Raw genomic sequence first — 27,128 nt, 5'->3', positions numbered from 1 at the left:
CAGAGTGGAGGAACCAGCGGGTTCACCACACACACAGACACACACACAGACACACACAGACACACACACACACACACACACGCACACGCAGTTCTCACGTTCTCCACAGTTGGTTGAGGAGAAAACCAGTTTAAAGCCGTTACACAAGAGGTTCAGGTGTCAGACTGTCTGAAGACCAAAGAAAGTTCTGATCTCTGCTGTGAAGGAATGAAGGAATAATCACAATATCCTCTAATCAAACCAGGAACAAAGCTCTTTCTTCTTCAGTGACTTTGTCAAACAATGCAGAGTTCCATTATTATATTAGTGATGTTAAAGAAGATAAACTGTTTGATCAGGATACAAGCATTCAGAATTGAGCTAAAGACTTTTAGAATTCTCCCAATGTTGTGCTTTTTGTTCATGAAATAAAAAACGCAGCAGAGGAACATGTGGCAGACCTTTCGTATCTGATCCCTGCACGAAATCCTCTTCTTCCCACTAGGACTGTTTACATTACTCCCATCTGGTGCATTTATATTTGTTTATTTTACATTTATTTTATCTGACAATCCTCCTCCCATCAAGCTTTTCCTGCTCTCTTCTTCTCTCCCCATCGGAGGAGAGCCGACGTCTCTCAAGAAAATATCCACTGGTTTACATTATATCACCCTTTTAAACCAAGAAGTAAGTAATTTCTTTAGATTTCAGGACAAGAAGGAACCAAACGTTGAATATTTAATATTGATAAGTGTATATTGTGATTTAATTCTAAATACAAAGGTCTTTTATCAGTGCTGGGCAGCAACATCTGCAGCTTGTTCAGGTAAAGAGTACATTAATCTTGGTCCAAAGAAGGACTCGGTCCATCAGTTTAGAGAAATGTCCATGTTTTAGAATAGAAAGGTACAGCTTCCCTTAATATTCTGCTTATTCTAATCAATCAAAATACATTTAGTAACAGACTGATGTGACCATGTCTTGTTTCAGTGATTAAAGCAGAGTTGGTCATCACATGAGGAAAGTACTTTCCTGAAGAAAGAACTTTCAAAGTTTCACAAAAAAAGAGAAAATAATAAGTGAAGCAACACTTGATCTCGGCATTGGCAGCGCAAACAAAGCGCTGAGCTATCGGAGATAATTCAATCAGAAAAAGTGAGATGTTCAAAAAGCAGGATGGCGACCATAAATGGAAACAGGATGAGATGTGATCAACATTAAATGTTCAGGGAGGAAATGCAGAGGAGGAGAAGTTAAAGTGGGGAGTGAAACATGAAAATAAAGAGCCAGAAGGTCAGAGGTCGGAAATGTGGAAACTAAATTCTATTAGTCGACACGTCAAACCCTGAACTGAAAGAAGGGGTCCGGCGGGGTTTGTTGGAGTCTGATTGAAATCTTTTGTGTTTAGTTAACCTTCGATTAAAACGGACACCGGTGATCAATATCTTTTCATTTGTTGGCCTTTGTTGAAGCCTTTTAAAATTCTTTAAGTCAATCAGTGTCTCGTCTTGAATTTTCTCTGCTAGAGCATGAACCTATCCAGGAAATAACGATTTTTCAGTTTGATCGGCCTTTACTGGAGCCTGGAGCCTGGAGCCTGGAGCCTGGAGCCTGGAGCCTGGAGCCTGGAGCCTGGAGCCTGGAGCCTGGAGCCTGACTCAAACCAGCTAACGGCCATCCTGTTTTAAGTTAGCCTTTGCTGCAGTTCGGTTGACATCCTTATTCCACCCTTATTCCACCCTTATTCCACCCTTATTCCACCCTTAGTCCATCCTTATTCCATCCTTATTCCATCCTTATTCCATCCTTATTCCACCCTTATTCCACCCTTAGTCCATCCTTATTCCATCCTTATTCCACCCTTATTCCATCCTTATTCCATCCTTATTCCATCCTTATTCCATCCTTATTCCATCCTTATTCCACCCTTATTCCATCCTTATTCCATCCTTATTCCACCCTTATTCCACCCTTATTCCATCCTTCTTCCACCCTTATTCCACCCTTATTCCATTCTTCTTCCACCCTTCTTCCACCCTTATTCCATTCTTATTCCATCCTTCTTCCACCCTTAGTTCATCCTTATTCCATCCTTATTCCATGCTTATTCCATCCTTCTTCCATCCTTATTCCACCCTTATTCCATTCTTATTCCATCCTTCTTCCACCCTTAGTCCATCCTTATTCCACCCTTATTCCATCCTTATTCCATCCTTTTTCCACCCTTATTCCATTCTTATTCCATCCTTCTTCCACCCTTAGTCCATCCTTATTCCATCCTTATTCCATCCTTCTTCCACCCTTATTCCACCCTTATTCCACCCTTAGTCCATCCTTATTCCATCCTTATTCCATCCTTCTTCCACCCTTAGTCCACCCTTATTCCACCCTTATTCCATCCTTATTCCACCCTTATTCCATTCTTATTCCACCCTTATTCCATCCTTATTCCATCCTTCTTCCACCCTTATTCCACCCTTAGTCCATCCTTATTCCACCCTTATTCCATTCTTATTCCATCCTTATTCCACCCTTATTCCATCCTTATTCCATCCTTCTTCCACCCTTATTCCATCCTTATTCCATCCTTATTCCACCCTTATTCCATTCTTATTCCATCCTTCTTCCACCCTTAGTCCATCCTTCTTCCACCCTTATTCCATCCTTCTTCCACCCTTAGTCCATCCTTATTCCATCCTTCTTCCACCCTTATTCCACCCTTATTCCACCCTTAGTCCATCCTTATTCCATCCTTATTCCATCCTTCTTCCACCCTTAGTCCACCCTTATTCCACCCTTATTCCATCCTTATTCCACCCTTATTCCACCCTTATTCCATTCTTATTCCACCCTTATTCCATCCTTATTCCATCCTTCTTCCACCCTTATTCCACCCTTAGTCCATCCTTATTCCACCCTTATTCCATTCTTATTCCATCCTTATTCCACCCTTATTCCATCCTTATTCCATCCTTCTTCCACCCTTATTCCATCCTTATTCCATCCTTATTCCACCCTTATTCCATTCTTATTCCATCCTTCTTCCACCCTTAGTCCATCCTTCTTCCACCCTTATTCCATCCTTCTTCCACCCTTAGTCCATCCTTATTCCATCCTTATTCCATCCTTCTTCCACCCTTATTCCACCCTTATTCCACCCTTAGTCCATCCTTCTTCCATCCTTCTTCCATCCTTTTTCCACCCTTATTCCATCCTCATTCCACCCTTATTCCACCCTTAGTCCATCCTTCTTCCATCCTTCTTCCATCCTTTTTCCACCCTTATTCCATCCTCATTCCACCCTTATTCCACCCTTAGTCCACCCTTATTCCATCCCTATTCCATCCTCATTCCACCCTTATTCCATCCTTCTTCCACCCTTATTCCATCCTTATTCCATCCTTCTTCCACCCTTATTCCATCCTTATTGCATCCTTATTCCACCCTTATTCCATCCATATTCCACCCTTAGTCCACCCTTATTCCATCCCTATTCCATCCTCATTCCACCCTTATTCCATCCCTATTCCATCCTCATACCACCCTTATTCCATCCTTCTTCCACCCTTATTCCATCCTTATTCCATCCTTATTCCACCCTTATTCCACCCTTATTCCATTCTTATTCCACCCTTATTCCATCCTTCTTCCACCCTTATTCCATCCTTATTCCATCCTTATTCCACCCTTATTCCACCCTTAGTCCATCCTCATTCCACTCTTATTCCATTCTTGTTCCATCCTCATTCCACCCTTATTCCATCCTTCTTCCACCCTTATTCCATCCTTATTCCATCCTTATTCCACCCTTATTCCACCCTTAGTCCATCCTCATTCCACTCTTATTCCATTCTTATTCCATCCTCATTCCACCCCTATTATCTTTTATTGGCCTTTGCTAGGCTTGATAAGAATGGCAGACAGTTACCTGGTCTTTAGTTATTGAAACTGCTCGAACTACCCTGTGTTTTGTTGGACTTAATTAGAGCCTGACTGAAGGAGCAGAACAACCATCTTATCTTGTTTTAGTCGTTGTTCAACGTTAATGAATTCACTAGATGTCTATCTTGTGTTTTCTTTAGCTTTTGGAGGCTGAATAAAGCAGGCTAAAAGACCCATCTTGTCTTTTGTTGGCTTCTGCTGAAGCTAAGGGTTAACCCTAACCCTAACCCTAACCCTAACCCTAACCCTAACCCTAACCCTAACCCTGAAATTGGTGACTATCGTCTCTCTTGTGAATCTTTGCTGGAAACTGATTAAAACTGGAAAATAACTTGTTGCTGTGTGGTAGAGCGGTTTGAAACTGGTAGATGACTGTATTGTCTTTATTTAGCCTTTACTGGAGCCTTATTGAGACGTGCAAATCTCTACCGTGTCTTTTTTGGCCTTACATTATATCAGCTGGAGCTGGACTGACACCAGCAGCGTAACCAACCGGTCTTTGCTGAAGACGCTTGAAACCAGCAGAGAACTACCTTGTCTCTTTGGGAGTTTGTTGGAGCCTGATAGAAATTCAGAACCTTGAGCCTGAGTAGAACGGGCCAGTAACGGTTCTGTAATTTGTTTGGCTTTTGATTGGTGCCGAATAGAAAATACCAGATAATATTATTTTCAGTTGACCTTAAAATGGCAGAAGAGTGTCTTGACTTCAGTTGGCCTCGATTGAACCTGGTATAAGAAGAATCTTCAGGGGTTTATTATCGGGGATTTTCCTTCTCCAAAGTCTTCGAGAACAAAAAGTCAAGTTAAAGATTCTGGATGTAGAAAAGCTCTTAGTCCAGACGCTAAAGTAGTGAAAAAGAGAAATGGATTTCACTTTTCAAGCATTTTTTCACTTGAGCAGTGCAGAAACACTGATAATCACATTCACACACACCAATTCACACCACACACACGTTTACACACACACACGTTTACACGCACACACACACGTTTACACACACACATTCAGAAACACACATTCACATGCACATTCACATGCACACATTCACACACACATTCAGAAACACACACACACAATCACACACACACACGTTTACACGCACACATTCACACACACACACACACACACACACACACACACACACACACACACACACACACACACACACACACACACACACACACACACACACACACACACACACGCACACAGGTCAGTCAGTCCACTGGGAGCAGTTTATTTGAGGTTCAGCATCTTGCTCAACAACACTTCCACAAGTGGCGATAGGAATTGAACCTGCAACCTTCTGATTGAGCGTCGGGCTGCTCTACCGACCCAGCCACAGCTGCAGAGCCGCCAAATATCACAATTTTCTTGTGTTTGTTAATTGTCTCAACAGCTCACAGCTCAAAGCTCAGAAAAGGTGGAGGCGTCACTAAAACCATGTTCTATTCAACAACTACAACCATGAACTAACTTCAGCGAAGACCCCCGCGCCGGCAGAGCCTGCGTTGGCTCTCAGAGGTCACGTTGTGCTGAGCTGCTCTCATTGTCGCTCTGACGTGAGGACGGCGGCGTCACTCCGCAGGGATCCGGCCGGAAGACCAGTCTTCACAGAGGCGCTGAGAAAATGTTCACAAGGCCTTTCAAGGGGCAACAAATTCTCGTGTGAACCCTACACTTCCTGTGAAGAGCGGGGGAGGGGGCACACACACACATACACACACACACACACACACGTCACATGTATGATCCTGCGCGGCCGCCGCAGAGCGAAGGATCAGTCCCGACATGAAACAGCTGCTGCGAGAGGAAGCGTCAGAGCCAACGACCCCAAACACTCATTTATTAGCACTAAACAGTGGAACCAGTGAAGACGCTGCAGAATGTGGACTGGACGTGCAGCACGTCATTGTTCGGTCCTCCGCCCGGGAGCCACTTTAAATCACATTCGTGCCAAATGAGATGTGCAGGTTGGATGAAATCAGAGTCTGTCATGAGGCTCCAGCGTCCTCGCCGGCCCGACAAGCTCCACAATGTCACTGCTTCTGCACCTTGTTGGTTCTCCTGATCATACTTGACTCAACCATACAACCTCTTTCTCACCGTCTCTGTTCTGAAGTAAGAAAACTGAACTGTAGTTTTTGCTTCCGGGAGATAAAGTAGAAGGTTTCTTGCCGACAGCCTCCACCAGCCTTGGTTCTGATACCGAGGAAGTGAGGACGAGGTTTCATTTGTAAGACAAACGAGGACGCTGTCGTCAGCAGACCCACAGAGTAGGACGGACGTGAGGCGTCCGACCCTCTCTGGCCTGCGGGTCTGCTCCAGGCTGCTGGTTTGGACTGGACATCAGGGACTTCATACAGCCGGTCCAGAAATCCAAACATAAACTCACACTTTTCTTCTTGAGATCCGCTCACATAAGAACTTCCTCTTTCTTCGAACAGAACACAGTTGGACCAAAACCTCCCTGCGTGTCCTCCAGCTGTTTTTTTAAACCCCGACCTCACAAGTCCAGTCGTCCCCCAACGTGGAACCCCGACCCTGACCTTTACGGCCACATCCTCCGTCTCCGTGGGTCTCATCTGCCGCCTGCTCGGCTGCTCGTAGTTGTCCATCTGGTAGCGCATCGGGTGCTTCCTGTTGACGGCTTTGGTCTGGAGAGGGAAGAGAAGAAACGGGAGATCTGGGAGTTAGTTTGACTAATAAACACCAGACTCTCCTGCATCCGGCGGCGGTCCTCGGGGAGACGCAAACGTTCCCCCGACGGTTTGAATCCCAGAGCTGTCGCACTGCGACGCTCCGAGTGACACGCTGAGCACACGAACTCTAAAGTACAATAAACTCTTTAAAACACTGTGAAGCCGCGACGAGGACTGGATGGAAACAGCCAGTAACCCCCCCAGTGGGAACGGGTTTACTCAGCATCAGCAGAGTCAGTGGAACCCTCTACCCGTCAGCCGTCACCGGGACACTGAGAAACCAGGAAACGAGGAGCGGGAACATTGATCGGAGGAGTTCTGCTGGTGGTGTTTCCTTTTCCTCTGTGAGGGAACCCAACGTTCTCACTCAACGGTGAACCAGGGAGGAGAACAAGCCACATGACACAGCGGCTCCCCGCTACACCACAACCACAGTACTTTCAGCTTCAGAAGGTAAAGCTTTGAACCACTGAAACCAAAAAGTACATAACTCGCCCATCATCATCATCATCAACATCAACATCAACATCAACATCATCATCATCATCATCATCATCATCATCATCGTCTCTTTTAAAGTTAATTAAAGGTCACTCGACACACTATTTTCTGCTGAGGGAGGAACCTGGAGAACCTGGAGAACCTGAAGCAAACTCCATATGGTGAAGCTCCCAAAGCCCGACCTGGGCTCAAACCGCTGACCACTGCTTACCACTACACCACTGAGCAGCCTTCATTATCACATTATCATTATCCAGAGGCTCCCCGGCCCGCTCCCCGGCCCGCTCCCCGGCCCGCTCCCAGGCCCGCTCCCCGGCCCGCTCTCCGCCCGCCGCTCTGGCTCGTCTTCTAAAACACAGCAGTGATAATCCCACTGCAGCATCACGACCAGCATGTGACTGAAACTTCAGACGACCACAAGACGAGAGCCTGCCAGCAGATTACTGAGCGGTGACGTCCTGTAGGACCCCGACACCTCCAACTGAAACCTCCACCCAGCAGACGACCTGAAGAAATCAGCTGAGGAGTAACTGAGTATTTCTACTCTCTTCCAATGAATATAGAAAACGAGGACATTTAGCGACTCTGTGACTTCTGGTGACGTCGGTCTAGTCTTCTCACAGGCGGCAACACGGCTGACTCCGAATCAAAACACCCGATGGTGACAGTTATTCACTCTGAAGCTGCAGAAGTAATCAGATTACATCTGTGACATCAAAGTGCAAAGACTTCCTGTTTAAAAAATGTGTCATCAGCTTCATCAGGTGAGCGAATGGCTGCAGGAGGGTGGAGAGCAGCCAGAGCTCAGCACAGACTAGAGAGAGCTCCAGGTGGACGTCTGGTTACAAGTCACAGGTTACAGGTCACAGGTTACAGGTCACAGGTTACAGATTACAAGTCAGGTTAAAGGTTATAGGTCACAGGTTAAAAGTTACAGGTGAAAGGTCACAGGTTACAGGTTACATCTGGTCACAGGGTTGGTGGGACTTGTGGCTCACCACTCCAAGGTGCTTCTTTCCAGCTCCCAACACGGAAATGTCTCCGTTTCTCCAGCTGTCGTCTCCAATTTCATCACTCTGGAGAAACTCGCTGAGCTTCTGGACACTATTACACACACACACACACACACACACACACACACACACACACACACACACACACACACACACACACACACACACACACACACATACCAGTGTTAAACGTTCTGCCATCAGGTTTCCTCCAAAGTCTTTTAATTAGATTTAGTCCAAAACACCCCGACTATCTGCCCCAACCCTCCCAACCATTTGCCCCAACCCTCCTGAACATTTGCCCCAACCCTCCTGAACATTTGCCCCAACCCTCCTGAACATTTGCCCCAGACAAGAGATACAATGACTTTGCTCCTGTCAAAAGTAACTTTCATTAGTTTTGCAGTTGAAATGACACTGAATGACTATTACTATTGTAGAGTTACTATAGTAGAGTTACTATTGTAGTGTTACTATTGTAGAGTTACTATAGTAGAGTTACTACTGTAGCGTTGCTATTGTAGAGTTACCATTGTAGTGTTACTATGTAGAGTTACTATTGTAGAGTTACTATTGTAGAATTACTATTGTAGAGTTACTATTGTACTGTTACCACTGTAGTGTTACTATCGTAGAGTTACTAGTGTAGAGTTACGATTGTAGAGTCACTATTGTAGTCACTACTATCGTGTTGCTATTGTAGAGTTACTATTGTAGAGTTACTAGTGTAGAGTTACAATTGTTTAGTCACTATTGTAGAGTTACTACTATAGTGTTGCTATTATAGAGTTACTATTGTAGAGTAACTATTGTAGAGTTACTATCATAGTTTCTTGTCTGTGCAGCTGCTTTATTATTAAACAGAACCTGCTGCTCCTCCAAACTGACACAGACACAGGCAGCGCATGCAGCCTGACCTGACCCGCCCCCTTCTCCACTCTCAGCCAATCACAGGCCAACTCGCTCTATCTTTTTTCAATCAATTAATAAATGAAAGGCTTTATTTGTCTCTGTGGGGCAATTAAAAGGTTGCATAGAGCAAATAAATAAATAGATCAATAGAGCAACAACAGACTATAACTACATCTCCGGGTAAATAAATACCAGTAATAGTAAAAATCTGATAATAAAATCATGAGTCAGATACAGATACAAGAAAGAATGAAGGTCAAAGGTTAAATATGTCTCAGCAGGAGGTCAAAGGTCAAATATGTCTCAGCAGGAGGTCAAAGGTTAAACATGTCTCAGCAGGAGGTCAAAGGTCAAACATGTCTCAGCAGGAGGTCAAAGGTTAAACATGTCTCAGCAGGAGGTCAAAGGTTAAACATGTCTCAGCAGGAAGTCAAAGGTTAAATGTGTCTCAGCAGGAGGTCAAAGGTTAAATGTGTCTCAGCAGGAGGTCAAAGGTTAAATGTGTCTCAGCAGGAAGTCAAAGGTTAAATGTGTCTCAGCAGGAGGTCAAAGGTTAAATATGTCTCAGCAGGAGGTCAGACAGGGATCAGAAGTGAGTTTTGTCATTTTAATCAGGTGGCGTGTTGTCGGCACTAAAAAGTTACTTGTAATCTAACTTAGTTACTTTTAACAACAAGTAATCAGTAAAGTAACTATGTTACTTTTTAAAGGAGTAACTAGTAATCTGTAATCAGATTACTTTTTCAAGGTAACTGTGGCAACACTGGTTACAACAACAAGCATCACTTTCCTGCCAACGAAAAGGAACTCGAGTAACTTGTAAAAGTAACTCTTGGATTACGTTTTCCGTTGGTCCTAATAAGATATTTAATAAAGTTACTGGAATTTCGCAATTTAGTTCCGTTACTAGTAACCACAAGTTATTTCTTAGTAATGTAATGGAGTTACTTACTTGCCAATAAAAAGTAACTGGGAAAGTAACTTTTACTTGACGTTTCAGCTTGCCCTGTCTTTTGCGATATAAGAACTATAGCCACACCAAAGTAATGTGTTCCGGTGCAGTGTTGGCATGCTGGAAGCTGATTGGCTGACACACCTGATCAGAGCCTTGACAGCGAATCGGACGACGGTGGACAGCAGGAAGAGGGGCGTGACCAGGATGTGGAACAACGCCAGTGCGGCGAAGGCCTCGTAGTGGGTGGGGCCAGACTCGTTGATGAAGTGATGCATCACAAACGTCTAGGAAACAACAGGACAGCGTCAGCTGGAGCACGCTCTTCTGCTGGCCAACGTCTCCGGGACTCGTCTTACCGCCAGGACAGCAGCGATGGGAATGGCGGCGTTCATGAAGACTGTCAGGAAAACAAGGAGACAAGAAAACAGTGAGGGACACGGCAGAGCTGTAGTCCTCGAGTCCGGACTCGAGACGTTCCTTTTGTCGTCTCGGACTCTTTGGTATTTGACTCAGACCTGTATCAGACTCTTTGGTATTTGACTCAGACCTGTATCAGACTCTTTGGTATTTGACTCAGACCTGTATCAGACTCTTTGGTATTTGACTCAGACTTGTCTCGGACTCTTTGGTATTTGACTCGGACTTGTCTCGGACTCCTTGGTATTCCACTTGGACTTGTCTCAGACTCTTTGGTATTTGACTCAGACTTGTCTCGGACTCTTTGGTATTTGACTCAGACTTGTATCGGACTCCTTGGTATTCCACTTGGACTTGTCTCAGACTCTTTAGTATTTGACTCAGACTTGTCTCGGACTCTTTAGTATTTGACTCGGACTTGTCTCGGACTCTTCAGTATTTGACTCGGACTTGTCTCGGACTCTTCAGTATTTGACTCGGACTTGTCTCGGACTCTTCGGTATTTGACTCGGACTTGTCTCGGACTCTTTGGTATTTGACTTGGACTTGTCTCGGACTCTTTGGTATTTGACTCAGACTTGTCTCGGACTCTTTGGTATTTGACTCGGACTTGTCTCGGACTCGGTCATTGGCAGTATTACTTTTGCTGCGACACCCAGTTGAAGTAGCAGCAGCTCCGTTTCCCTGGACAGTGTGAGGCAGCCAGACGTCATTTTGACGCTCAATCTTCGATAAAAGACGCCCGAAAAAAACTGCGCACACCTTGTCTAAAGGCTCTAACTTGTGTGTTCAGGAGAACCTCTTACGAGGAACCCTGTAAGAACAGATAAATAGTCCAGCAAACAGAGGTTTTAACTGTTAACGTACCTTAATGAGGGACAGCCTCCAGCAGGGGGCGCTGCTGTGAAGTTTACTTCTGTCGAACATAAAGCCTGAAGACCAAAACAAGCCGCTACAAGCTCCAATCAGCCCCAGAAGTGGCTATATAGGATATATATATATATTTGATAAAAAAAAAAAATTTAAACTGAGTCCTTACACAGCAGATATGACTTTTGTTTAAAAAAATTTATCTTGGTGAAAAGTTTAATAAAGCAACAAAATAATTTTTGAAAATGTTTTTGTTGTTTATCTGCACACAGAAGGTTGTCACATGTCACATGTTGAAAAATAAGACCCAAACTCATACACCTTATTATTATTAATATTATTATTGAGTTTGAAAAACCAGCAATAGAGCGACGAGGAGACTCAATGTTTTCATCTGAGGTTCAGGTCAGACTAGATGGAGCGACCCGGACTAAACCACTGTTACAGTCCGTCTCCTGGTTCCTGTCTGAGCACTGTCAGTGTGAAATTGTTGAGATCAATGACGTTTAATGTTTTGGAGTGACGCGGTGACGTGGCTCTCACTGGCTCCGTTAATGGTGGAAAAAGAACCAGCTCTTTGGAGCTGCTCATTTAAGAACTGGTCCTGGTACCGGCCCTGAACTAGAACCTGGTTCTTGTTGGTGGAAAAGCCCTATGAGAAGAGTTGAGTATGATGATATTTCTCTAATTTTGTGGTAGTGAAAATATATTTTTTACTCTTGATCTCATCTGGACTTGGGACTCGGACCTTTGTGACTTGGACTTGACCTCGACTCGACAAGCCCCGACTTGGACTTGTCCTGGACTCGATAAAGGTGGACTTGACTACAGCCCTGGGACACGGAGACAGAGCAGGTCACCTGACTGGAAGCTTCACGTCAATGAAGATGACCTCCCATGATTTGCTGACATCATCTTTGATTACTAAAAAGCTTTATCTTCAGGGAGTCAATACAGAGCAGCTGTAGAGTCAATACAGAGTCATTAAAGTCACTACAGAGTGACTACAGAGTGACTACAGAGTCATTAGAGTCACTACAGTCTCCATAGAGTCTCTACAGAGTCATTAGAGTCACTACAGAGTCATTAAAGTCACTACAGAGTGACTACAGAGTCATTAGAGTCACGACAGTCTCTACAGAGTCTCTACAGAGTCATTAGAGTCACTACAGAGTGACTACAGAGTCATTAGAGTCACTACAGTCTCCAGAGAGTCTCTACAGAGTCATTAGAGTCACTACAGAGTCATTAAAGTCACTACAGAGTGACTACAGAGTCATTAGAGTCACGACAGTCTCCACAGAGTCTCTACAGAGTCTCTACAGAGTCATTAGAGTCACGACAGTCTCTACAGAGTCTCTACAGAGTCATTAGAGTCACTACAGAGTGACTACAGAGTCATTAGAGTGACTACAGAGTCATTAGAGTCACTCGTCTCGACAGAGTCTCTACAGAGTCAATAGAGTCACTACAGAGTCACTACAGAGTCACTGTCACTACAGTCATTAGAGTCACTAGTCTCTACAGAGTCTCTACAGAGTCAATAGAGTCACTACAGAGTCATTAGAGTCACTCGTCTCTACAGAGTCAATAGAGAGTCATTAGAGTCACTACAGAGTCTCTACGGAGTCATTAGAGTCACTGGTCTCTACAGAGTCACTAGGGAGTCAATTGAGTCTCTACAGAGTCACTACAGAGTCACTACAAAGTCAGAGTACATACAGAGTCACTACAGAGTCAATAGAGTCAGAGTCACTACAGAGTCAGTCACTACAGAGTCAATACAGAGTCACTACAGAGTCACTACAGAGTCACTACAGAGTCAGAGTCTATACAGAGTCAATACAGAGTCTCTACAGAGTCAATAGAGTCACTACAGAGTCATTAGAGTCACTAGTCTCTACAGAGTCAATAGAGAGTCATTAGAGTCACTACAGAGTCTCTACGGAGTCATTAGAGTCACTGGTCTCTACAGAGTCACTACAGAGTCAGAGTCTATACAGAGTCTATACAGAGTCAATACAGAGTCATTACAGAGTCATTAGAGTCACTGGTCTCTACAGAGTCACTAGAGAGTCAATTGAGTCTATACAGATTCAATACAGAGTCACTACAGAGTGGCTCCATGTAGGGGAAGCACTCGGTCTTACTGGACATGGAGGTGTAGAAGGCGAAGGTCCTCAGGCTGGTGAGCTCCTTGCCTCTGGTTTCCTCCACGCTGTCACAGAAGATGTTCTCCCAGGCGTAGAGCTTCAGCAGCTTGATGCCCTTCAGGATCTCCGAGGTCTTCTTCAGGCGGTCGGTGGAGTGTTCCTGGAACAGACAGCAGCAGGTCCAACCTCAGGACACCCCCACAGTGCGCTGTCCAGAGCACAACAGGAAGTGGCTGCTCACCAGCGTGCTCTTCTGGGTGTCTGCCAACTTGGTGGCGATGAGGTACTGGACCGGAGCCAGCAGCACGATGACCGCCGCCCCCACCAGGGAGCTGGGCCCCAGCAGGTAGTACAGCAGGATGACCCCCATCACGATCTGAGCAGGACACACACACTCACACTGAACACACTGGACACTGGACACACACACACTCACACTGAACACACACTGAACACTGGGGATACACACACACACACACACTGAACACACACTGGACACTGGACACTGGACACACACACACACACACACACACACACACACACACACACACACACACACACACACACACACTCACACTGAACACACACTGAACACTGGGGACACACACACACACACACACACACACTGAACACACACTGAACACTGGGGACACACACACACACGCACACACGCACACACACACACACACACACACACACACACACACACACACACACACACACACACACACACACACTCACACTGAACACACTGGACACTGGACACACACACACTCACACTGAACACACACTGAACACTGGGGATACACACACACACACACACTGAACACACACTGGACACTGGACACTGGACACTGGACACACACACACACACACACACACACACACACACACACACACTCACACTGAACACACACTGAACACTGGGGACACACACACACACACACACACTGAACACACACTGAACACTGGGGACACACACACACACACACACGCACACACACACACACACACACACACACACACACACACACACACACACACACACACACACACACACACACACACACACACACACACACACACACACACACACACACACACACACACACACACACACACACTCACACTGAACACACACTGAACACTGGGGACACACACACACACACACACACACTGAACACACACTGAACACTGGGGACACACACACACACACACACACACACACACACACACACACACACACCTGCACTGGCATGGCCCACAGGTTGGGGCACAGGAACAGGAACCACATCAGCTGGTTGGTTTCTATAGCAACCAGGTTGTTGATCTGCCCCAGAGTCATCTCCCCCATCGACATGTTGGACGTGGACAGACGCAGGATCTTGTTGTAAATCATGGCCTGGATGATGAGACACGACAAATCACACGATAACAGAGACGGACGGACGTGTTCGGAGAAAAGATCAGGACAAGAAGAGCCGTTTCAGTTTTAGTGTTTGTCGTGGTTCTAGCTCATCGATGTTTTCTCTGCTGCTCAGCACTTTTCCTTTCCATGGATCTGACTGGGACCGTTCGCTTCACCCACCAGCAGAGCTCCGCGCAGGTTGATGCCCGTCTCGATGGTGACGTAGTACGAGGCCTGCAGGAACGTCCTCTGCAGCACGAGAGCCAGGAAGAGCAGGACGGCCAGCACCGAGCTGTTCTGCAGCAGCTCCGTGGTCGACATGAAGTAGACGCCCAGGAACGTTCCCTGCAGACACGCCAACGGGAAAAACTGATTTCGGCTGACTGATTACAATTACTTTTCTAAATGTGGTGGGATTAGTGAAACAATGACCCCGAATAAAACCAAAAAACTACTGGATTATTATTGTTGTTTTTATGGTACGGCTGGTTATGTTAAGAAGTGAAACAGTACTCGTTCATACCATCGGTAAATACTAGATGTCATAGAGCTGCTCAGGCTGGTTTAATCTAGAAAATGTTACTGTCTAGATAGAGCTGCTCAGGCTGGTTTAATCTAATAACAGTTGGAAAGTATTTGGATCAATTAGATAACTGCAAATAATATATGTAGCACTAACAAGGGTATTGTATGCCCCCCCCCCCCCCCCCCCCCTCCATCTCTCTCTCTCTCCCCCTCAATCTTCTCTCTTCTCTCTCTCTGTGAGCGTTCCCCCCCGGCCGTGTAGAGCAGCCATGTAATCTTCTAATAAAAGCAGCAGCAGGAGGAGACTCCAGGTCTCTTCATGTTCAAGAGTAAAAACTGTTCTGACTCCAGAAGGTTCTAGATCACATCATATTATTTGTCCAAGCTGCTGAACAGGACAAAGGGGAAGAAACCACTAGATGTCACTGTATCACAACAAAAAACTGCTCCAGTAAAATCACAGAAAATCTCCTTTATACTGCTGGATGTTTACTAGGAACAGAAAGTGTCTCCAAAAAGAAAAATCTACATTTACGGAGCAGTACGGAGCGATACGGAGTGGTATTGAGTAGTACGGAGTGGTACGTAGCGGTATGGAGCAGTACGGAGCAGTACGGTGCGGTACAGAGCAGTACAGAGCGGTACGGAGGGGTATTGAGCAGTACGGAGCGATACGGAGTGGTATGGAGCCGTACGGAGTGGTATTGAGCGGTACGGAGTGGTACGGAGTGGTATTGAGTGGTACGGAGCGGAACGGCGCGGTACAGAGCGATACGGAGTGGTATGGAGCCGTACGGAGTGGTATTGAGCGGTACGGAGTGGTACGGAGTGGTATTGAGTGGTACGGAGCGGAACGGCGCGGTACAGAGCGATACGGAGTGGTATAGAGTGGTACGGAGCGGTATGGAGCAGTACAGAGCGGTATGGTAAAGCTACCCAGAGCCAAATCTGGTGCGTTTCCTCCTCAGAGAGTTCAGTTAAAAAGCAGGCGGGTTTAGAGTTCTGCAGATGTGTGACGTCACAACAGCAATCTCAGCCGGGGCGACAGATCTGGACCTTCTGAATCCTTTGTTGTTGTTGTTGTTTACATCCTCGCTTTGCACGAGTTGTTTCGTTGACTTTTTTGTTTTTGCAGCCACAGAGCTGCAGCTGTAACTTCCACGTTGGTTCCTAGAGAGCGAACGCCGGCCCGGCTTCATGATCGTGTGCGAAGTGATGCAACGATCGTCACGTTGCATCACGTCGCACACTGGCAGGTTCTGGAACACAAGCGTCAGGGAAGCGGAGCTCCCGGACGGCACGCGGTGGCCCACGCAATGGAGCACCGGCCAGTGACATGACGAAACGAGACGAGTGGACTCGGTAGAGCATCAGTTACGGTCGGAGCGTCTGCTCCAGAGTCCCGGTGTCCGTCCTGCCTCGCTTCTGCTCTTTAGGGACCAACAGGAAAGTTGAGCAGCAAAAAAAAAAAAAACAGTGCAAAGCAGATTCTGGTAACAGAGGATTCATACCGCCGACATTTTAAAATATTGAGGGCGTGAAGTGAATCACTGACCAATCAGCAAACGGGTCCTCAACATCAGACCGCTCTGTTGTCCTGAGTACCCCGACGGAGGGGCGATGGAAAAGCTTCAACTTTTGGAGAGGTAATTTCCGGAAAAATCCCAAATTCTTGCGGTGGAAACCCGAACCGTACCAGACCATACCACTCCATTCCTGCACTTTGTGTGCGGTGGAAATGGGTTAATGTGTCTGTAGTGGGAGAGAGACAGACAGCTGCTAATGCTAACAGTAGCCTGAGTGACCCAGTAGGAGAGACTGCGGCTCCGCGGCCGCGGCTCTGCGGCTCCGCCCCCCTCACGCTCCCTCCAGTAATCGTGTTTCTAACCTCAGCAGTTCGTGGTTCGTATTGATCACTGTGGCAGAGAGGAGGCATCATGGACTGATCAGCTCATAAAGGAGGACATAAGGTGTAACAAGTGACACACACACACACACACACACACACACACACACACACACACACACACACACACACACACACACACACACACACACACACACAGTGTTAAACGTTCTGCCATCAGGTTTCCTCCAAAGTCTTTTAATTAGATTTATTCCAAAACACCCCGACTATCTGCCCCAACCCCCCCGACCATTTGCCCCAATGCCACGACCCACCCCGACTGTTTGTACTGCTGCCCGGACCCCCGACCATTTGATCCCTGCGTCCACCCACCCCGACTGTTTGCCCAGCTGCCCCAACCCTCCTGAACATTTGCCCCCGACCACCCAACATAACAGCCCCCATGACATCATCATCATCATCATCATACGTTGACCCAGTTTAGATCCTCTCTGATCGGATTCGTTTATTTTACAATTTGTTCAAAATAATTTTCTTCAACTTGCGCACTGAGGCCCCACCCACTCGTCACTAGGAACTCAACACCACGCCTGAGGGCATGTAGTACATATGCCAGTCCTTTAGGGGCGCTGTGACTCACCAGAGACACCAAAAACGCCCAAACCAAGAACTTCTTTGTTTTCCACAGACGTGCAGCTTTGCCGTCCACACCTCAAAGTTTTAGAATTCCCACCACACTGGTGTGTGTGTGATGTAGTGAACACAGTAAAGAAATGGTGATAGCAGTTCCGTGTGGAGCCGCGGGAGGCAGGAACCTCCGCTTCAGTGACGTCTTATCAGATTCAGGAATGTTCTGCGTGTTATTCTGGCATCACATCTGATCCCTCACACACTCCGGCTGAACCTGACGTACGGAGACGCTCGGCTGTCCTCCACTCCGAGTGTGAGCTGAGTGGAGAATTTTCCACGTCGCTGAGAAATGCAGCCGCCCTGCTCACTATCTGCTCCCAACATTTACACTCAATGTCAACGAGCACAACCTGAGGCCTAAAGGGAGGAGGAGGAGGAGGAGGAGGAGGAGGAGGAGGAGGAGCAGGAGGAGGAGGAAGAGGAGGAGGAGGAGGAGGAGGAGGAGGAGCAGGAGCAGGAGGAGGAGGAGGAGGAAGAGGAGGAGCAGGAGGAGGAGGAAGAGGAGGAGCAGGAGCAGGAGGAGAAGGAGCAGGAGGAGAAGGAGGAGCAGGAGGAGGAGGAGTAGGAAGAGGAGGAGGAGGAGGAGGAGGAGGAGGAGGAGGAGCAGGAGGAGGAGGAAGAGGAGGAGCAGGAGCAGGAGGAGAAGGAGGAGGAGGAGGAGGAGCAGGAGGAGGAGGAGGAGGAGGAGGAGGAGGAGGAGGAGGAGGAGGAGGAGGAGGAGGAGGAGCAGGAGCAGGAGGAGGAGGAAGAGGAGGAGCAGGAGGAGCAGGAGGAGGAGGAAGAGGAGGAAGAGGAGGAGCAGGAGCAGGAGGAGAAGGAGGAGGAGGAGCAGGAGGAGAAGGAGGAGGAGGAGTAGGAAGAGGAGGAGGAGGAGGAGCAGGAGGAGGAGGAAGAGGAGGAGCAGGAGCAGGAGGAGAAGGAGGAGGAGGAGGAGGAGGAGGAGCAGGAGGAGGAGGAAGAGGAGGAGCAGGAGCAGGAGGAGAAGGAGAAGGAGGAGGAGGAGGAGGAGGAGCAGGAGGAGGAGGAAGAGGAGGAGCAGGAGCAGGAGGAGAAGGAGGAGGAGGAGCAGGAGCAGGAGGAGGAGGAAGAGGAGGAGCAGGAGCCGGAGCAGGAGGAGGAGCAGGAGCAGGAGGAGAAGGATGAGGAGCAGGAGGAGGAGGAGGAGGAGCAGGAGGAGGAGGAAGAGGAGGAGCATTAGCAGGAGCAGGAGCAGGAGGATGAGGAGGAGGAGGAGAAGGAGGAGGAGGAGGAGGAAGAGGAGGAGCAGGAGCAGGAGGAGAAGGAGGAGGAGGAGGAGGAGGAGGAGGAGGAGGAGGAGGAGGAGGATGAGGAGCAGGAGGAGGAGGAGGAGGAGCAGGAGGAGAAGGAGGAACTGACGTGTCTTTTTCTACCAGATAAAGTTTCTGATGCTGGAAAAGCCGAAGCTGCTTCAGCTCCAACTTCTAACTTCAGGTGATTTTAAAGTCATGGAACCGACGCCTTCAGACTTTTAGTTTGACGGTTACACCTGGACTACCTGTCCAGGTGTAACCGTCAATGCAGTACCTACCCAAGGCTGAATTTAAATGAATAAAATATTCATTTTGATCATTTGGTTCAATTATAAAATAATTATAATTCTTTTTTCAATTTCTGGGAGCTTACAGTACATATAGGTTAGAAAGTGTCAGCATTTTGTGCTTTTCATAGCCCAAATGACAAATCAACAGCCACGAGGCCACACTCTCTCCTGAAGGCCACACTCTCTCCTGAAGGCCACACTCTCTCCTGAAGGCCACACTCTCTCCTGAAGGCCACACCCTCTCCTGAAGGCCACACTCTCTCCTGAAGGCCACACCCTCTCCTGAAGGCCACACTCTCTCCTGAAGGCCACACTCTCTCCTGAAGGCCACACCCTCTCCTGAAGGCCACACTCTCTCCTGAAGGCCACACCCTCTCCTGAAGGCCACACCCTCTCCTGAAGGCCACACCCTCTCCTGAAGGCCACACCACCTCCTGAAGGCCACACCCTCTCCTGAAGGCCACACCCTCTCCTGAAGGCCACACCGCCTCCTGAAGGCCACACCCTCTCCTGAAGGCCACACCCTTTCCTGAAGGCCACACCCTCTCCTGAAGGCCACACCCTCTCCTGAAGGCCACACCCCCTCCTGAAGGCCACACCCTCTCCTGAAGGCCACACCACCTCCTGAAGGCCACACCCTCTCCTGAAGGCCACACCCTCTCCTGAAGGCCACACCCCCTCCTGAAGGCCACACCCTCTCCTGAAGGCCACACCACCTCCTGAAGGCCACACTCTCTCCTGAAGGCCACACCCTCTCCTGAAGGCCACACCCTCTCCTGAAGGCCACACCCTCTCCTCAGTCTGGACAGGTGAGCAGTCAGTCTGGACAGGTGAGCATTCTAGTGCAGCACAACACTCCAGTCATCATTTGGCTTTAAATTTTAATTCTGGGACTGGAGAAACTTTAACCGGGGACCCTCCCACTGTGAGACACGAGAGCAAACCACTGCTCCACCGTGCCCTGAAAGTCACCATAGCAATGTGGCTCAGTACCACGCAACAGAAGTAGGAAACGGACGTGGAAACAACAAGGTTCAGACTAACGACGTTACAAAGACAAAGTGTGACTGCGTGTCTCTTCACTCCGAACGAGGGAGGATGGACACGCCCCCTCACCTTAGTCTTGTCCTCCTCGGAGATCTCGCTCTTCTTGTTGAGGTACTTGACGATGCCCAAGATGCAGAGCGGCCCGGCAAAGCCCAGCAGGTCGGCCAGGTACCTGAAGGTGCTGCTGAGCAGGATGGGCCGTCCGAACGCCCGGTACATCGACCTCCAGATGGACGGCGCCCGGTCGGGGTCCTCGGCCGTCTGCGGAGTGAGACCAGAGAGTGAAATCACATGGATGAAACCGGTTCGACTCGCCCCCTCCCTCCTGCCGGCTCGCCCTCCCGCCTCAACCTCGTCCCACCCCACCCCCGGCCCGGCTCGCCCCCCCCGGCCCGGCTCGCCCCCCGGCCCTCCTCACCCTCTGGTCTTCGTACGCGTCCTTCAGTCGCAGGTAGTTGGTGAGCGCTCGCATGGCGATGGGCAGCTTCCCGATCTTCTTCAGCTCGATGGGCCTCTTGTGAGCGCCCATGATCAGAGGATTCATCCACCAGTATGTGGCCTGGAGACAAGATGGAGGCACTTCCTGTTACATCAGAGTTAGGATGGAGAAGCTTGGGTGGAGAAGCTTTGGTGGAAAGGTTTATGTGGAGAAGTTTGGGTGGAGAGGTTTGGGTGGAGAAGTTTGGGTGGAGATATTTGGGTGGATATTGTTGGGTGGAGAGGTTTAGGTGGAGAGGTTTGGGTGGAGAGGTTTTGGTGGAGAGATTTAGGTGGAGAGGTTTGGGTGCAGAGGTTTAGGTGGAGAGGTTTGGGTGGAGGACTTTGGGTGGAGAGATTTAGGTGGAGAGGTTTAGGTGGAGAGGTTTGGGTGGAAAAGTTTAGGTGGAGAGGTTTAGGTGGAGACGTTTGGGTAGAGAGGTTTAGGTGGAGTGGTTTGGGTGGAGACATTTGGGTGGAGACGTGTGGGTGGGGAGATTTAGGTGGAGAGGTTTGGGTGGAGAGGTTTGGTTGGAGAGGTTTGGGTAGAAAGGTTTAGGTGGAGAGGTTTGGGTGGAGAAGTTTGGGTGGTTGACCTTTGACAGCAGGTTGACAAACGGCTGCAGGAATCGAACTCCGAGATCCTGCAGGTCTTCTGGAGGCTTCACCTTCTGAGGGTTGGCAAAGAAAACGTATTTCTACAGAGGAGACACAAGGACACCGTGAAACTCCTGCAGGGCTTCAGAACTTTACAGATAAATGTTACAGACAAACAGGCCAGACAATGAGCCTGGGGTCAAATTACAGTCAATCAATCGTCACAGCTGAATAATGAAGAGCTTCGCAGACGTTGAAGACGAAGCTTCAGACGAAGCTTCAGACGAAGCTTCAATCGGTTCTGAGCTGCAGATTTTGACCTCATGAAGGGATTTCATTAAGCGATTGAAGCTGCTGTCAAATTACAAGAACTTGGTGCTCAGTGGTGTTAAAAACTGGCACAACCTGGTACAACCCAAAGAAACGATTTCAATGAAACTGAACCTGAACTGGTTTCTTCCAACCAAATACTGCAGTACTCAAACACCCAGTATTTGGCCTGAAGAACGTGACGTATCCAGAAAAGCCTGTCGAGGCCCGGCAGCAGCTGGCTGGCCAATGATCCTGGTGTCAAATTACAGGTAAGAAACGTGCGCGGTTCGTAGGAGGGGAAACTTCTGGCAGCAGGAAGTGCGGCCGCTCACTCGGACTCGGATGACGTTGATCTCGACGGCCATCAGGAGTCCGTACAGGATGACCAGCAGCGCCGTGATGCAGAAGCGCAGATGCTGCGGCCCCACCAAGTACTCGGTGTACTTCCACAGCTTGATGGACTTGGTGATGAACGCCAGCACCCAGTAGATGAACAGCACTGCCACACAGGAGACCAGACACACAGCGCCGTCAGTCATCACATCTACAAGCACGACCCGAAGCGGCGGCGGCGGCGGCGGTGGTGGCGGCGGCGGCGGCCAGCGCTCTCACCCAGCAGCAGCTTGGGGAAGTTGGACGTCTCGATGTTGTGGTAGTAAACCACCGACGTGGTGGCGGCGATGAAGCCCATGAACGCCGGCATGAAGAGGTGGAGCGGATTGGTCGTCATCACCCTGCAGGAGGAAACACACACATTCCTCCATCACAACGTGGCGCTCTGGGTTCAAGGTTGAGGCGGCGGCGGCGGCGGCGAGGCCTCACTCGCTGGAGACGATCCCCTCGGCGAACTCGCACACGTGGACGAAGAGCAGCAGGAAGGTGAGGATCCACCGCATGTTGTGTCCCGGGAAGTGGAGCCACGTGTTGTGATGGATCTGCACTTTGGAGCTCTGGCTGCCCCAACCTGACACACACACACACACACACACACACACACACACACACACACACACACACACACACACACACACACACACACACACACACACACACACACACACACACACACACACACCCATCAGGTTTCCTCCAAAGTCTTTTAATTAGATTTACTCCAAAACACCCCGACTGTTTGACCAGTGCGTGTGTGTGTGTGTGTGTGTGTGTGTGTGTGTGTGTGTGTGTGTGTGTGTGTGGGTCGCACCACATTATGTAATAATGTAACACATTTTCAACTCATTATGTAAAACTTGTTAAGACAGGAGTCGTTACAAAATGTGTCTGTTTCCACTTTTTTTTAAGAAAATGTAATAATTTGTTGCATTTTGTAATAAACTTCTTCAGGATACATGGTTCTGTGTTTACTGAGTAAAAACAATCTGATTCAGTTGGACAACTTAACGACGGCAGAATCAAGATCCAAACCAAGTAGAACTTTTCATGTCCGCTGCCATCGCGGCTGGGAGAGTTAGAAAGTTACAAACCAACAGACATTTTTATTTTCTTCATAAATGAAACCAGATTTTTTAATGGAACCAGACTGAGATGAATCATTTTACACACATTTATAATAACTGGTGCAAAACAAGTTATTATCAAACGCAGCGTTATAACATAGTGAGTTGAAGATTTATAACATTATTACATCAGCTGTGTCTCTGCTGGAGCGTTAAACGTCACTCTGGGGTGGAGGTATGGAGGTGTGCAGCTACAGACCAGCTGGTGGAGCTACAAACCAGTTGGTGGAGCTACAGACAAACTGGTGGAGCTACAGACCAGCTGGTGGAGCTACAGACAAACTGGTGGAGCTACAAACCAGCTGGTGGAGCTACAGACCAGCTGGTGGAGCTACAGATGAACTGGTGGAGCTACAAACCAGCTGGTGGAGCTACAGACCAGCTGGTGGAGCTACAGACCAACTGGTGGCGCTAAAGATGAACTGGTGGAGCTACAAACCAGCTGGTGGAGCTACAGACCAGCTGGTGGAGCTACAGATGAACTGGTGGAGCTACAAACCAGCTGGTGGAGCTACAGACCAGCTGATGGCACTACAGACCAGCTGGTGGAGCTACAGATGAACTGGTGGAGCTACAGACCAGCTGGTGGAGCTACAGATGAACTGGTGGAGCTACAAACCAGCTGGTGGAGCTACAGACCAGCTGGTGGAGCTACAGACCAACTGGTGGAGCTACAGATGAACTGGTGGAGCTACAAACCAGCTGGTGGAGCTACAGACCAGCTGATGGCACTACAGACCAGCTGGTGGAGCTACAGATGAACTGGTGGAGCTACAAACCAGCTGGTGGAGCTACAGACCAACTGGTGGAGCTACAGACCAGCTGGCGGAGCTACAGACGAACTGGTGGAGCTACAGACCAACTGGTGGAGCTACAGACCAGCTGGCGGAGCTACAGACAAACTGGTGGAGCTACAGACAAACTGGTGGCGCTACAGACCAGCTGGTGGAGCTACAGATGAACTGGTGGAGCTACAGACCAGCTGGTGGAGCTACAGATGAACTGGTGGAGCTACAGACCAACTGGTGGAGCTACAAACCAGCTGGTGGAGCTACAGACCAACTGGTGGAGTTACAGACCAGTTGGCGGAGCTACAGACCAGTTGGTGGAGCTACAAACCAGTTGATGCAGTCTGTGGTCGTTCAACATCGATCCTCTTTTCATGGTTTCCTGGTCGGGATCCCCCAACAGGAATTGAGTTTTCATCGTCTGATCCAACAGGAAACCTTCGATTGTCCAACATAAAAATACTTCGTGTCGACCCAGAAGATGTTTCGTGTTTCTGTCTAAAAGGTTTTTCACACAAATTTGGTGTGGAACTGAAAGAACCACGTTAGAGTCCGAGGACTTGAGAGATCAGAACGACTCAGCTCGCTGAGACTCTGGTCCGATCCGTCCTCACGAAGCCTCACAAAGCCTCACGAAGTCTCACGAAGCCTCACGAAGCCTCACAAAGCCTCATGAAGCCTCACGAAGCCTCACAAAGCCTCACAAAGCCTCACAAAGCCTCACGAAGTCTCACGAAGCCTCACGAAGCCTCACAAAGCCTCACAAAGCCTCACAAAGTCTCACGAAGCCTCACAAAGTCTCACAAAAACAGAAAGCCTCAAACCAGCCAAACGCTCGGTCCAGTTCAGACACACTGATCTGTTGCTCTCCAGCAGCTTCCTGTTAATCTGTAAACGTCCATCATGTCTGACGTTATGCTAGCGCCCCCTGGGTGTGGTGGGTGGAGTCGTTTAGTAAACGATGCTCATCGCTTCAGAAATCATCAATGCTGGAAGCATGAGCGCCTCCTCTGTTCAGAGTGACGTGATTCACTAACGCTCTCGTGGCTCCAGCCGGTACTGACACTCTGGTTCCAGCAGATTAAACATCTGAGATGAAACTGGATTATTTGAGGTTTCCTGCAGAACCAGGCCCCCTCATCTCTGGTGTCTGATCTCAAATTTCCTCCAAAGCTCCTTAATCTTCACTCTGGTGTCGAGAAAAGTCCTCCAGGAGCGACTGACACCAACTCATCTGCTTCGAGATTAGAGCAGATTACAGCAGGCAGCTGCTCAGTAGAACCCGGAGCAGCTTTCTGCTCTGCCTTCTTTAGCCAACACCACTTCCTGTACGGCGCTGACCTTCACCAGCCGAGAGGCAAAGCTCAACAGGAAGAAGAGTTAATAGACATTTCAACAAAATAAAAGCCAAAAAGAGTTTAATCAACAAACAAAACAAACGTGTTAGAAACTTAATACTTCAATATTATTCTGAGCAGAAGCTGCCATCTTTCAATACACTGGTCTCCCAGATTATAGAGCATCTCCCTCCTCTAACATCCAGATTATAGAGCATCGTCCTCCTCTAACATCAGATTATAGAGCGTCTTCCTCCTCTAACATCAGATTATAGCACATCGTCCCCTCTAACATCAGATTATAGAGCATCTCCCCCTCTAACATCAGATTATAGAGCGTCTCCCTCCTCTAACATCAGATTATAGAGCATATTCCTTCTCTAACATTCAGATTATAGAGCACCTCCCTCCTCTAACATCAGATTATAGAGCGTCGTCCTCTAACATCCAGATTATAGAGCACCTTCCTCCTCTAACATAATAATCCTTAAAATGTTTAACGCATGCACGCACGCACACACACACACACACACACACACACACACACACACACACACACACACACACACACACACACACACACACACACACACACACACACACACACACACACACACACACACACACACACACACACACACACACACACACACACACACACACACACACACACACAGCAGCTCCTCCAAACAGGTTTTGCTCAGTCAGTTCCAGGGAGGTCAGGAGGGTTTGAACATGAACGTGATATATGCTCTCGATGTGGAACTCGAACTTTACTTTCCTGCTGACGACTCGGGCGGCGTGCTGCTTACCGATGAAGAGGATGGGGAAGGTGATGAAGAGCAGGAAGACGTGAGGGACCAGGTTGAGAGCGTCCACGAAGCAGCCATTGTTCAGCACGCCCTGTTCCACGCTGTACGGAGTGAGCGTCTTGTTGTTGCCACAGAACGACAAGGCCATGCCCCCGGCGGACCGCTTCCCCCGGACCTGGAGCCGATCTGTGGAGACCAGGGACCACCAGGGACCACCAGTGACCGCTAGAGACCACTAGAGACCACTAGAGACCACTAGAGACCACCAGGGACCACCAGGGACCGCTAGAGACCACCAGGGACCAGATCACAGGAGGCAGAGGCATTAGGTACGGTGGCCCACAGGGGTCACTACTAGTACCACACCACAACATGAATATAAAAAATGCAACACAACATCTACAGATAATACTGGCTTCAGTTTCCCAACTGGGAGGTGGGATATTCCCTGCTGGGAGGTGGGACATTCCCTGCTGGGAGGTGGGATATTCCCTGCTGGGAGATGGGATATTCCCTGCTGGGAGGTGGGATATTCCCAGCTGGGAGGTGGGATATTCCCAGCTAGGAGGTGGGATATTCCCAGCTGGGAGGTGGGATATTCCCTGCTGGGAGGTGGGATATTCCCAGCTGGGAGGTGAGATATTCCCTGCTGGGAGGTGGGATATTCCCTGCTGGGAGGTGGGATATTCCCAGCTGGGAGGTGAGATATTCCCTGCTGGGAGGTGGGATATTACCAGCTGGTATC

General features: G+C 48.5%; 1 protein-coding gene across 1 annotated transcript in view; it reads right to left on the bottom strand.

Annotated features, from left to right (window-relative positions):
• abcc9 (ATP-binding cassette, sub-family C (CFTR/MRP), member 9) overlaps nt 1-26,531 on the bottom strand; it is a gene marked incomplete at both ends in the record, with an annotated part of 69,045 nt that extends 42,514 nt beyond the window's left edge. The window contains 15 exon segments of the mRNA XM_080492426.1: nt 6,472-6,579; nt 8,124-8,229; nt 10,147-10,289; nt 10,362-10,402; nt 13,443-13,605; nt 13,687-13,821; nt 14,692-14,847; nt 15,034-15,198; nt 20,613-20,957; nt 20,959-21,102; nt 21,617-21,718; nt 22,262-22,428; nt 22,542-22,663; nt 22,752-22,893; nt 26,384-26,531. Coding sequence (XP_080348552.1) covers nt 6,472-6,579; nt 8,124-8,229; nt 10,147-10,289; nt 10,362-10,402; nt 13,443-13,605; nt 13,687-13,821; nt 14,692-14,847; nt 15,034-15,198; nt 20,613-20,957; nt 20,959-21,102; nt 21,617-21,718; nt 22,262-22,428; nt 22,542-22,663; nt 22,752-22,893; nt 26,384-26,531 — 2,187 coding nt within the window.
• Nucleotides 26,532-27,128: the final 597 nt, after the last annotated feature.

Source organism: Lipophrys pholis (genome assembly GCF_963383615.2).
Source record: "Lipophrys pholis genome assembly, chromosome: 22".
NCBI lineage: Eukaryota > Metazoa > Chordata > Actinopteri > Blenniiformes > Blenniidae > Lipophrys > Lipophrys pholis.
Note: the sequence above shows the minus strand (reverse complement) of the source record. Positions and strands in the feature narration are given on the sequence as shown.